This window comes from Nannospalax galili, unplaced genomic scaffold (genome assembly GCF_000622305.1).
Source record: "Nannospalax galili isolate Female #2095 unplaced genomic scaffold, S.galili_v1.0 scaffold476, whole genome shotgun sequence".
Taxonomy (NCBI): domain Eukaryota; kingdom Metazoa; phylum Chordata; class Mammalia; order Rodentia; family Spalacidae; genus Nannospalax; species Nannospalax galili.
Window position 1 is genome coordinate 1,450,372 of NW_008338274.1, and position 14,345 is coordinate 1,464,716.

At 41.3% G+C, this 14,345-nt stretch overlaps 1 protein-coding gene across 2 annotated transcripts in view; it reads right to left on the reverse strand.

The window, feature by feature from the left end:
• Lyn (LYN proto-oncogene, Src family tyrosine kinase) overlaps nucleotides 1-14,345 on the reverse strand; it is a 128,230-nt gene that overhangs the window by 43,033 nt on the left and 70,852 nt on the right. For both annotated transcript variants that reach the window (XM_008833079.3, XM_008833078.3), the window contains exon 9: nucleotides 984-1,166. In XM_008833079.3, the coding sequence (XP_008831301.1) occupies nucleotides 984-1,166 (183 nt within the window). The remainder of the gene's footprint in view (nucleotides 1-983; nucleotides 1,167-14,345) is intronic.

Consider the following 14,345-nt stretch of genomic DNA (forward strand, 5'->3'; position numbering starts at 1 on the left):
CTATGTCATGCGATGCACATGGAGGTCAGAAGAGAGCATTAGATCCCCTGTAACTGAAGTTACAGATGGTTGCTAGTCACCATGTGGGTGCTAGGAACCAAATCCAGGTCCTCTGCAAAAGCAGCCAGTGCTCTTAACCACTGAGCCATTTCTTCAGTCCCTTATTTTATATTTTTGACAATGTCCTTGAGGATGGAGACATAGCTCAGTGATCAAGTGCTCACTTAGCATGTGCAAGGTCCTAGGTTTAATACCCAGCCTTGGAAAAAAACAACCCCCCCAAAAAACCCATGCCCTTTGCGGGGAGAATTTTGTATAATTGATATTTTAATAATAGCAATTGTTAACAGGTATTAAGTGAGAAAATATAATATTTATTCTTCTAATCTATTAGCAAACAGGTCTTTCTATCTATTAGTTTGATGTAAGTGCACCTGTGTTGTGCAGTGCCCATGAAAGCCAGAAGAGGGTCTGACCTCTTCTGCTTGTCTACTGTGAGAGACACCCCAGGTTGGTCTCCAGCATCACAAGCAAAAAACAACAACAAAATTACTAACCTATTGGCTATGATGTCACAATATAATCCTACTACACATGAGATAATTATAAATTTGGAATTATTGTTCATGTACTTTCTTCCTTTCATTCATCCTTCCAAAGACATAAAGAAATCATTTGACATTTTATTAGTCTCTCTACCGAACTGAAGGTGAAGAAAGGATGATGATTGGAAGCTGCCCAGAGCCTCTTCTTCAGGGACTAAATGACACATGGGATTTAACCTCTATTGAGTTTAAAAACATTGACTACTTTTGTACATGAGGCAAGCTCTCCATCACTGAGCTACATCCTTAGCCTGTACATTAACATTTTAAAGTGACACCCTGAAAGTTTAGATAATTCTAAAAAAAAAATAAATAAATAAGTTTTAAGAATTATACTTTGCAGGCCTGCTGCCTTTAAAGGGCATGGGCACTACTAACCTTTGGCCATGTACTCAGTGATGATATAGATGGGCTCTTCCTTAGTGACCACGGCATAGAGTCGCACCAGCTTGTCATGCTGTAGGGTCTTCATGAGGTTGGCCTCTTCCAGGAACGCCTGCACAGACATGGTGCCTGGCTTCAGGGTCTTTACAGCCACCTTCGTACTGTTGTTATAGTAACCTGGGCAGGAAAAAGAAAGTAGGGCGTGTATCAAAGGGCGTATTCCAACAGTGGGCTTTGTAAATGCAGAGTCAGAAAAGCTTAGTTTTAGACAGAGCAGGCCAAAGATAAAACAATATCTGCTGTTTAAACTAAGGGACACTGACTGAGGGTATGTGGGGATTTTTTGTACTTTTTCACAAAAATTTTAAATTAATGCCGAAAACAAAAAGGTTTTGTAAAACAATAGTAAAGAAAATTCTATTTGCATTTTACCATGAGGACTAGTTTCCTCCAATTAATAAAATGTTATACAAGGAAAAATAAATAATAAAATCAAATAATAATATGAGAGGGAGAGAGAATGTAAAAAAAAAAGGTCAAAACACACACCCAGACACACTTTCTCCAATGGAACAGTTAGGGATGATTTTAATTTTGCTCACCGTAATTTTAACTATTTATCAAACTTTATAAAGTATGTACAGATTTTTTTGAGATCCTATGTAGACTAGGCTGGCCTTAAACTTTGTGCTCCTCCTGTCCTCATCTCCTGAGTGCTGGGATAACAGGTATGTAACGACACCATGTCTGGCTTGCATTATTTTTCTAAACAGGTAAAAGTATTGCATTTATAAAAACGTTTGTGTGTGTGTGTGTGTGTGTGTGTGTGTGTGTGTAAAACTGAAAGTATAATATGCCAGAGTGAAATAAATATTTCCCAAAGTTTTCAGAGAAGTGGGCTCAGGCGACTAGGTGAGAAAGGGTCTAGGGCTGAAAGGCAGGGACCACCCTTGTCCAGGGGAGGCTGTGGGGCCCAGGGAGACTTGAATTTCTTTCTCAGTTTTCTCCATACTCTCCAGACCACAGAACGCTTGCTTGTGTACCTGTCACAGCTCATGGGACACCTTGGGATCCTCTCTTTAATACAGTTCCCTCAAGGCATCACTATTTTGGAAACTGCCTCAAAGAAGTACTTAAATTGAATCTTTATTTTCTCTAGGGAAAGGCTTTTTTTCAGTAGTTTGGCAAAGAAGAAGTATATGTAAAACTCCCCCTTCCCTGTCTCCATTTCCGTGTTTCTCTTGAAGTGTAAAAAATGAAGTTGCAGAGGAAGGTGCAGCTGGCAGCAGCCTGCGGACTCCTCTGAGCATTCCTGCCATCTCGTGGGGTGTTCTCTGGTGGGGTACCCCTCTGAGACATCTGCCTTCAGAAGGTGATCTATGTGTGAACAAGCCCCATCTGTGGGTCATCAACTCAGATGCATGTGAGCAGAGGACTGGAAGCAATGCTCAAACAATGCCTCTGGGTGGGAGAATTTGGGGTGACTTCTACTTTCTCTTGTTCTGTTTTGTTTTTGCTAAACCCGTCAATAAGTATGCATCTTTTTATAAAAGGAATTATTTTTTAAAAGAAATAAATTAGCCTTCAATCTCCAAACCCTCAAATGGGCATAAAAAATAGTAGTAGCTGCTATTAGTCCCCCCAGCTAATGATTTTTCTTCTGGCTTTTAGGACTGATTTGTCATCCCAGGGATGTAGCTTGGTAATAGTGCGCTTGCTGCCCATGTGTGAGGCCCTAGGTTCCATCCCCAGCCTTACAAAGAAAAAAACAAAAACAAAGAAGGGTTTCTGTGAAAATGTTTATCTTTTGATTATTCTTTATAATACTTTGCTATACTTTATAGCATAATAAAATTAGTAGTACTTTTTAATACCACGTAGAAAGATAAAAAATATAGGATGAAGCCAGGCATGGTGGCACACACCTTTAAACCCAGCACTCGGGGCAGAAGTAGAGGCACACAGATTTCTCTGAGATGGAGGCCAGTCTGGTCTCTAGAGCAAGTTCCAGGCCAGCTGTGGCTACAGGGAGACCCTGTCTAAAAAGTCCAGAAAAAAGAAAAAGCAGGAAGCAATAAATTTTAAAACATTCGGAGAAGAGAGTAACAGAAAAAGGTAACAAAAAATGTCCCACCAGCCCTGGGGTCACAGACATGCACTGCAGCACCCAGCTTTTACGGGGCTGCTGGGGATCTGAACTCGGGTCCTCAAACTTGCACAGCAAGTACTTTACTCATTGAGCCATGTCCTTATTCCCAAGAATATATTTTCTGGCTGCATTCTGCCATCAATATATATGCGCAAAACTGACAAAGAACTAGTTTCCTGAATTTTAAATAATTATAATTACTACAAATCAGTAAGTTAAATAGTAATGTAGGTGAGGGCTTGGCTGCACAGAAATTCCAGTGCCCCTGACATCCGGAAGGAACTCAGTCACATCAGTAATCAGAGAAATGCAAATGAGGCTATAGAAAGAAGACCCACGGACCAAAATTAAAAAGTATGACATAAGTGGGGGTTAGTGCTGGGGAGGGACTCTGGGGCAGCTTCCTCAGGCTCTTCTGTGTATTTCTCTGAACACCACTGAAAGTTAGTGGCCATGAGGGATGCTGACAGGAGCCTCCTTCCAATCGACCACACACAGGCTGCACTGCTCTGGGGTCATATTTGAGGTGGAAGTCAAGAAAGGCACCTGATATATTGCTGGTGGTGAGTGAAATTGGGACTGGTCGACAGTGTTAGCAGAGCTGTAGCTTCATAAATAGTCATCCCTATGTAATTCAGAGGGGATTGGTCCAGGACCCTTGTGCACACCCAAATATAAGGATGTCTTCCACACAAAATGGCCCTGTACTTGCATCTAACCTGTGCATATCTTCCTGGATACTTTAAATAATCTCTAGATTACTCAGGATTCTTAGTAAAATGCTGTATTATTTAGGTACATAGAAAAAAGTTTTTACCTATTCAATACAGGTGCAATTATCCCCCAAATATTTTCCATCAAGATTGGTTGGACCCAAAGATTTGGAGGGCTGATGGATATTGGAAATGTCCTGGATTTCCTGCATTCTAAGATTCAGCAAATCCATTCCTAATCACCACAGAAGAATTCAGGAACTCTTGCACCAGCACAAAAGTGTTCAGAGCACATTGTTCACAGTAGCCACAACCAGGGACAACTACGCGCTCACAAGTAAACAGTGAAAAGAAAGGAGAAAGTGCCGTTGTCTTGACAAAACCACACAGCAATGAAAGTGTGTGAACTGCCACCCCAAACAGGGATGAATTCATAAAGATATCCAAAGAGAACAAATTCAGTATGACCCATTCACATCAAGTCCAGGCAGAGCTGAACTATATTGTTTGATGCATGCTTCACCATGAACAAAGGTCATCAAGCGAGATATAAAAAAATTGCAGGTCAGTGGTGAAGGCTGCCTAGCATTCCCAAGGCCCTGCCTCTCCCCACCTTTCCCCAGCACCAAATTATAAGAATATAAAATATATAGAAATAAAAAATTATGACAAGAGTCAGAAATAGCATCTTCAGGGTCAGGCAAATCTGTGGCTGTGGACAAGAAGGACTGGGGCTGGCAAGTATCCTCCGTGAGATCTCGGAGGTGGCCACTCAGGGTTTCACTTTGTATTTTTGACACTATCTATGCAGTATGTGCTTTTCTTTGGACTTGTTACATCACATAGAATAAACATTAAAAAAACAAAATCACTCCTCCTCATCATCATGAAAGCAATGGTGCCCGTGGAAACTTTTGCATCCTTTGAAATGTTGAAAAAAATGCTTTCCAGCAGTAGAGGAAAAGTCACCAGGAAACACTGCAGCTGCTTCAGACATTAAAGATGCTGATAAGAAGTTTGGAATGAACAGTGACTAAACACCTGCGTCCCCAGCTCCTGAACAGCTGCAGTTTCAGACAAAATGACCCCCAAAGGACACGGAAAGAAAGTAGCATGACCTTCATTCTTGCACCAGACATGAGCTTTATTCTGCACCATGGACCACATCACACCTTCAGGATATTTCTCAGCTATTTGAAGGTTTATTAATCTAGTCACAGAGATTTGGGTTGATGTTACAGATGGGTAAAAAGAAATCTTTCAGGGCATCAAAGGACTTCTTGTGGAGTGACACTGTCACAAAGAGAAAGCTGATGTGACAATTTGAGAAAGCTCCAATTCTGGCTGTGCCTGGCTTGTGAGCCATAGAATGGAGGATGGCTTAAAAAAAGCACGTGATTGATTTTGGGAAGTTGACTGGTTTCTATTAAAGATTAAAGATGCTGATAAGGAGTTTGGAATGAACAGTGACTATAGTTCTATTAAGTTGCCTCAAAATCAGAATGTATCAAGGCTGGAAAGATGGCTCAGCAATCATGAGCTCTGGCTGCTCTTGCAGAAGACCCAGGTTCGGTCCCCAGCACCCACACAGTGACTCATAACCATCTGCAACTCCAGTTCCAGGAGATCGGATGCCCTCTTCTAAAAAAATAAGAATGTGCTGGGCATGGTGGCACATGCCTTTAGTCCCAGCACTGGGGAGGCAGAGGCAGGCAGATCTCTGTGAGTTCGAGGCCAGCCCAATCTACATAGTGAGTTCCAGGGCAGCTGGGGCTACAGAGAGACCCTGTCTCAAAGAGACCAAATAATAAATAAATAAATAAATAAATAAATAAATAAATAAGTAAATAAACAAATAAGAATGTATCGAACACAATTCAGTTACAATTTTTTCCCTTTCTTCCACAAAGCCTCTTGGAGACCATGCTGTCAGGGGCTTCTTCCACCTCCTCACTGCTCAGTCAGATTGATGGGATTATTAATAATCCATAGAGGAAGCAAGGCGTCCAGGGCAGATGCCAAGACAGTCACACAAATAGGAGGAAATAGCTTGAGGCAGGGACACCGCTCCCTTTCATCCCACCGCCCCCTTCATACAAAGGGCAGATTACATCAGAGAATATGTTTACAGTGTTTCAGAGCTTACAATATGACAGGCAGTCTATGAACAATGGGTCAAGATTAATAAAAATGTTCATATATTTGGTTAACAATGGCATAATTTTAACGATTGATTTCTTTTCTACTAATGTGAGAAGGCAGCCCACTTATCCCTTGAGAAACACAAACTGAATCAGGCAGCTCTACCCTGCCCAGAGCATCCTATTACACTAGCCTCAGATGGTCAGACCAAGATGCTCAAATGGAGACAGGGAATCCTTCAACCTCTGACTGCCCACACAGCATCAGCAACCACTGTTCTTTTGGTTTTACTCCTAGTGTTGCTCTGTTAAAAGTATTCAGCAGAACGAAAATATTTCAGGAGCAGAGAAGAAGCTCCCTGACCAGCACCAAACTCACACACCAGGTAAAAGGTGCTACTTTTCTCTTTTCTAGCCCTTCCTTTTCTTTTCTCTTCCTTCCATCCCTCCCTTCAAAGCATAATTTAAAAGCAACTAGGATGAGCATGGTGGCTGTAACCCCATCACTCTGGAAGTCTAAGCAGGAGGACTGTTGTGAGGTCAATGTCAGCCTGAGCTACACATTGAGTTCTAGACAAACAAGGACCACATAGCAAGACCCTGTCTCATAAAAACAAAACAGTGACTACATAAGATTATTGATGACAATATCCTAGTACTGATATTTTACTGATTTTGTGAGATCTTACCATTGGAGAAGATGGGATAAATAGTATCTGGGATTTATTATATATATGTATATATATATACTTATATATACATATATATATATATATGACAGCACTATTGAATTATAACTCATGTACCACATTGTTTACGCATTTAAAGTGAATTGTACAGTTGTAACCACAATCAGCTTTGAAACAGTTCTATCACCCTCCAAAAAAATGCCCACTTATTAGCCGTTATTTAGCTCTGCTCCCATCTCCCCTTGGCAACTAGTCACTACTTTCAGTCTAGGTAGGTTGCCTATTTTGGACACCTCATGTGAATGAATAACGCCCACCCCCACGGCCAGCTTCTTTCAGTGAATGTAGAGTTTCAAAAGGCCATGATGCTACGGTTGGTGCCAGCTCTTCACGCCCTTTCATTACCAATGTTCTGCTGTAAGGATAGAATAATTTTTGCCTATGCATCAATTTCTTGGTAGACATCTCGGTTGCTTACACTTTTTTTTTTTCAAGACAGAGTCTTGATATGTAGCCCAGGCTGGCCTCAAACTTTTGATCCTCCTGCTTCCTCCTCATAAAGGCTGGGATTCTAGGCATGTGCCCCATGCCCGCCACACCTTCCTGCTGTTGTGAATAATGCTGTACAGAGTACTCAGGTTTGTGCTTTTGTGGGGGTGTATGCTTTTATTTCTGTACAATTTCTTATGACCAGTAGTGTATGCACAATTATCTCAAAATAAAAAATTATTAAAAAACAACAAAGAAACCATTTTTGTTCACTGAGGAAATCCCTGGTAATTTTCTCCTCTACCTCACAGTTTTTGTACTACAGCTACAGTATTTTGTGTATAATAACATTAGGTATTTAATAGTAACTATTCTTGGAGTGTTGGCAGATGGACCAAATGCTTTCTGTCATTGTTTCAATCCGGACACCAGTTCTATCAGTCAGGGTCTGTTACAACCCTACTTCAGAGAAGATTCTCCTGCCTGCGTCTATTATTATTAGAACTCAAATAAACAGCATAAACTTTTTAAATTTTATTTTTATTTTATGTGTATGAGTGTATTGCCTGCACACGTGTACGTGCACTCATGTCAGTGCCCATGGAAGTCAGAAGGTGCCAGATTCCCCTGGAACTGGAGTTACAGATGATTGTTAGCCACCATGTGGGTGCTGGGAATCAAACCCAAATCCTCTCCAAGAGCAGTCAGTGCTCTTAACTGCTGAGCCATCTCTCCAGCCCCACAACATAATTATTTTAATTGAAAAACTACTTGATTACACATTTCTCCAGGGAAGATACAGAAATGATCAGTGTATACACAGAAAGATGCCCAACATCACTAATCTTTAGAGAAATGCAAGTCAAAAATGCAATCCTTATTTTGCTTAATATAGCTACCATCACAAACACCAACCCACCAACGAAACCTCCTGAAACAGAAAAGAGCATGTGGAAGCAAGGGTATAGGGAAATCTGAGTCCTCGCGTGATGTTGGTAGAAATGTACACTGATGCTGCCACTATAGAAAACAGTACAGCAATTCCACCTCTGAAGAGGTGTCTGTCCACCACAGCTCACAGAAGCACTATTTACAATAGGCAAAGGATGGAAGCAAACCCAAGTGTCCACTGAAGATTGAAAAAAGAAAAGGCGGCACATGCGCTTAGAGACACATTATTGTTATTTAAAATGGAAGAGAATCCTGACACGTGTTGTGCTGTCATGAACCTTGATCACATTATGCTAAGTGAAATAAGCCAGTTCCAAAAGGACAAGTAGCCTATGAGCATACCAGTGTGAGGTACTACGGGACAAATTCACAGAGAGAAGGCAGGCTCTGGTCAGGCTGGGAGAAGTCTGCCGGGAGTTGGTGTTTAATGGGTATTGACTCTCAGTTTTACCAATTGAAAGGAAATGCTGGAGGTTGTTTGTACAATCATACCATAACTTAAAAATGGGCAGCCTGGGAGACCCTGTCTCAACCCCACCCTATCCGCCCCAAATGTAAAAGTCAGGCACGGTGGCGCATGCCTTTAATTCAGCAGTCGGGAGGCAGAGGCAGGTGAGATTGAGGCCATCCAGGTCTACATAGAAAGTTCCAGGCCAGCTGGAGCTACAGGGAGACCCTATGTAAAAATAATAATAATAAGTAATAAAAAGGGATAGGCTATACGTTTTCTGCTACATGTATCTTACAACTTTAAAAAAAGCATTATCGAGTCTCCTCAGGTGATGCATTCTCACAGATTTGCACAGTCCTTCAATTTAAACAACAGCTACAGCCTTTAGTTGTCTATTTCCTGTGCCACTTTCTCCTCTTCTTTCAATCTCAGTTTTCCCAAGATTCACACGAAAGAAATTTTCTCCAAGATCAAAATATCCATGAACAAGAAAGGATGAGAAATGGGCAGGGAAAAAAACACACAGGGAAGTGGAGGTAAGGAGGATTTCCCAGTCCCACAAAGGACTGCCTGCCCGAGCTCTGGGTGGGCAGTTTCCACACGGACTGGAGCCTGGGGCCAGGTGAGGTCTCGGGTGTGTGTTCCCTCTGCTGCGCTGCTCTTGACTTCCTGCTGCCTCAACCCTCAGTGTCTTTGGAATGGACAACTTGGGCAGGCGAGTGGGGTCTCCGGACACCCACAACGCTACTAGTGAGGCGTTCACCCCTCTACCTGCTAGGAGCCCTCAAGAACATTTTAGGGAACTAGAAGCGAACTACTGGAATCTTTCCCATGGACTGATAACTTCTGGCGTCAGCAGAATGGCTAAACAATTTCCAGTTTCACTATTATGCTTCTTAACTTTCAAGCCCTTGCTGCTGCCACTGCCTCTGGTTCAAAGGAACTGGAGTTGAAGGCCGCCTACCTGGTCAGGGCTGTTCTGCAGCCCGTGTTGCCCACACAGCAAACAGGCGTTTCTGGCTCTCACAGTCAGCATGAGAGCCACTGCGGCCCTTTAAATGGCTGTGAACTGAGACATCAGCCCCAACCGGTCAAGAACCTGGGCTTGAATGCATCTGGTTTGCTGTTGGGGGTGGACCTCTCAGTATGTAGTTCTATGTCTTTGTCTTAGTTCTATGTCTTTATCTTAGCTCTGCAGCGGGGAGAGGAGAACCAAGCTGCAAACCATCACTTTACACAGTGCACTACTGCCTCAGGGTGAATGAGGAGAGCCCAGGTGAACTACAGTGCTGATCTATGCTCTTCTGGATGACAAATATGCAACCGGCTCACCAGCAAATATTCATAGGGATATCAAACTGCATCAGCTTTATTTTACAATTAAAATTGAGAAAAAGCTACTAAAATAGAGCTTCCAGTGACTAGAGTCAAATACAGAAAAATGAAAATAATAATAAAAATAGAGTAAACCAAGCCAGACTCTGGGAGACACTCCAGGTGCATAACGTCACTCTTCAGATGAGACAGTGGGTTGCACATTCTACTAATGACACAGCCGACACCAAGAAAGTCAAATTCTCTTGAAGACTGTTTAGACAAGCAACCAAGTCCAGGGCATCTGGAAACCAGAATCTCTCTCTGATCTGAACGCCTCCAGCAACTTCCTTATCCAGTTACCAGTTTGCTCACTTATCAACTGGTGACTGAGATGTCTATCTCACAATGCTACTGCTTGAGAGCAAAGGGACAAAAGTGCAGCTACAGCAGGACATGGAGACTCTATACACATTCTTCCACCTTCCTCATATCTCCTTCCCTCTCTATCACTTCCTCCAACTCAAAGTTGCAGTAAGGACCCAGAGGAAAGTGTTTGGTAACCTTGTACATCATGAGCTCTCAGCAAAGGACTAGCCCTTGAAAGGAAATTTGGGGGAGAGAGGCCAAAAGCCCCCTCCCAGGAGCCAATGGGGTTGCTCAGATGTGTTCAGGGAAGGACAGAGGAGGGAGAGAGAAAAACTTCAGCTTTACTGAGATTAGCAAAGATCGTCAAAATGATCAGACTGTGCTAAGGTCATCTGGGGAAAGTTCTTGCACACAGTCATAAAGAATCTCCCAACATACTTATTTTTTTAATATTTTAATTAAAAAATTTTTATGTGTATAAGTGCATATCCTACATGTATATAAGTGTACCCATGTTGTGCAATGCCTGCAGAGGTTAGGAGAGGGTGTCAGAGTCCCTGGAACTGGAGTTACGGATGGTTGTTAGGTGCCATGTAGGTGCTGGGATTTGAACCCGGGTCTTCTGCAAGAGCAGCCAGTCCTCTTAACCACTGAACCATCTCTCCAGCGCCTCAACATACTTATTAATTACAAAATAGAATCATGAGTCACCATGAAAATTTGGTGGATTTCCTTAAAATCAAAGAGAACAGCAGCCAGAATTGGATCAACTACAATGTGCCTCACAGAGGGACAAGAACATAATACCACTTAAGTGCTTAGGCGTTGCACACAAAGGCACAGGCTAGCCACACTGTGGAATGCTTTAGGAAAATCCAAGCAGTGGGGCATTCTACAAAAATGATGGGCCCATGTTTTATAGAATACGGATATACGAAGATGAAGATAAAATACAGGGATTTTTCCAGATTAAGCGAGGCTAAAGGTGTGTTAAGTGCAAACATGTGATCCTAGGTTATGGAAAATTACAGCGAAAGGGGTGGGGGGATAGGGGTTTAGGAGTGGGTGGGCAGTGTCTCTATATTAGACAGCTGTATGAACCTAAATGAGATCTTTGTACTGTGTAGAAAATGGTTCTGCATTGAGAAATACTCTTAGGTATTTAGGAGCACTGAGTCATCGAACGTGCAATTACACTCAAGTGGCTCCACAGCAACAATGTGTGTGTATACAGACACAAGTGATACAGCAAGAGAAATACTCTTAGGTATTTAGGAGCACTGAGTCATCGAACGTGCAATTACACTCAAGTGGCTCCACAGCAACAATGTGTGTGTACACAGACACAAGTGATACAGCAAAAGCAGATTTAACTGGTGAATCTACTAGGCGAACAGTATACTGTGTCCAGTGAACCACTCCTGCTCTGTAAATGTGGCAAGGTAAATAAATACTAAGAAATAAATGCAGGGGCTGAAGAGATGGCTCAGTGGTTAAGAGCACTTACTGCTCTTCCAGAGGACTAGGTTTCAGTTCCCAGCACCCATATGGTGGTTAACATCTGTCCTTAACTCCAGTTCCAGGGGATCTAACACCGTCTTCTGGCCTCTGCAGGCATTGCACACATATAGTGCACCTCCATACATGCAGACAAAACACTCATACACATAACATTTTTTTTTTTAATTTAAAAATCTTAAAAAGTCAGGTGTGGTTGGCACATGCCTTTAATCCTAGCACTTGGGAGGCAGAGGCAGGTGAATCTCTGTGAGTTCAAGGCCAGCCTGGTCTACATAGTGAGCTCCAGGACAGCTAGGGCTACAGAAACCCTTTCTCAAAAAGACCAAAAATAATAAATAAATAAATAAATAAATAAATAAATAAATAAATAAATGTCTTTTAAAAAGAAATAAATACAAATATCTCAGGACTGAGGGAATATGGCAGCAATTTTTTTAAAGTACTTTTTTTGCATGATGTAGTATCATAAGTTTATTTGTGTACAGAGAGAGAGAAAGCACACAGGGAAAAGATTCCTCTAAGAAGCCTTCAAGCTGTGGCAACAAACACTACATATGTCAGATAAGACAGCCAGTTGGCAGTATTTGTGAAGAATTCATTGCAATATGATTTGTAGAATTAGAAATACCACCAATGCTGGAATAATCAGATAAAAGCACTTGTATTAGACTATTAGACATAGACCTACCCATCTCAAAAGATGTTCATATATTTTTCATTTAATCTCAAAAAACTGTGTTTTTAACTGTATCAAATAACCCTGACATTATTTGCCACATGACTGTCTATAGCAATTACTTTATTAGACTCTGAATGTTGGGTTTTTCATGAACTATAATTCTGTTCACTTCATCTTTTCATATGACAATTCATATCACAATGACATACTATCACTATTTTAGCAAATTGTTTTACCTGACCTGAACTAACTTATGACTCTCACCAGCTATAATGCCACCAGCTAGTATATTTTAAAAAAATTCTTGGGATGATTTAGGAAAATAAAAACTAAAAAGAGAGCTGGCAAAGAGTGGAGTATGACTTTAAATATCTCCTGGGTTTTAAGACTGTTCAAGTAGAAAATCAGTTTCCAGATGGACAAAAGCAGCACATGCAAAGGAAAATGCATAGTCAGTGTGATAATGCCAGTGCAATGGGTTGTTTTTCCAGTGTAATTACAAATAGGTTTTAGTTTTCACACTGAGAAATAAAAGGACCAAACAAGTTAATTTGGAGTCCTTTCTAGTCTAAAATCTACAGCATAATTCATTCAGATCTATCTTTTTTCTATTCTGATGCCTTTCATTTTTTTTATATGTGCATAGTCAAATAACAATTTTTAAGCTTACTACTAATGCTAGTCAGGAATGAGTGAGATGTGATAAATACTGCAATCAAGTAGTGACTAATTTTTTTGTTCATAATATCCCAAGATAAACCATAATACACTTGAAGAAAGAGAGAGTAGCACAGTGGAAAATAAAATAAAAATCTTAAAAAAAGAAATAAATACAAATATCTCAGGACGGAGAGACTATGGCAGCATACTTTAAAAAGTAGTTTTATAGTCCCTAAAATAGTTCAAAATACACTAACGTATATGTATTCCTAGTATATAACATACAGAAATGGAAATTCATCCACACAAAAACTTGCACCTGATTGTTCTTAACAGCACTGTTCATAACAGCCAAAAGAGACAAACAATACCAGCCCCATCAGTGGGAGGGTGGAAAAACACATGTGGTATATCCATGCAACAGAGCACTGTCAGCTGTAAAAAAGAATGAAATTCTGCTTCACGCTACAACCTAGATAAACCTTAAAAAAACATTGTGCAAAGTAAAATAAGCCAAATGACAAATACCGTATGTTCATTTACATAAGATGTTTGAATGAGTCAAATATACAGAGACAGAAACCAGAAGGTTGACGTGAGGGGAAAGTGGGAGGCTGATGGGTCTAATGTTTGTTGTGGGGTGATGAAAATATTTTTCAACTAGGTGGGGGTGGTTGTGCAGCACATGAATGCTGTCTGCCACTGAATTATCTGGTTCACAGCATTCATTTTATGATATGATAATGTCGTGCTCATTTTTTGAAGGAGGAGCAAAGTAAGGACAGTACTGTGACGTGAGTGACAACGGGAAGCGACCATAGCTATAGCGAGGACTTGGGAATAAACACAAAATCCTCCTACTCACCATCAGCCTGTTCCCAAGGAATAAGAACTTAGTGCAACTGTGATTTACTTGAACTATTCAGATTTGGTGAGTGCAGACTTACAGACTTAACTGAGGCTGGGTCGGTACTTGCCATATTAGAGACTTTGGTTATTAGGGTTTCCCTAGAACAAAGCACGCAAAGCTGAGACCACCTGGATTTTCCAGCCCCTCCTTCTGTCTCCCAGGTGTCTACTGTCATACTCCATGGCTGCTGTAGACTTTGAATCCTCCTTTCTGTCAGCCCCAGCTGTGACATTTCCAGCTGCCAGGGCCTGCTACCTGGAAATCACTTTTGCCATCACACAAAGCCGGTGCAGAGCGGCAGTCAGACATATGTGGCCGCC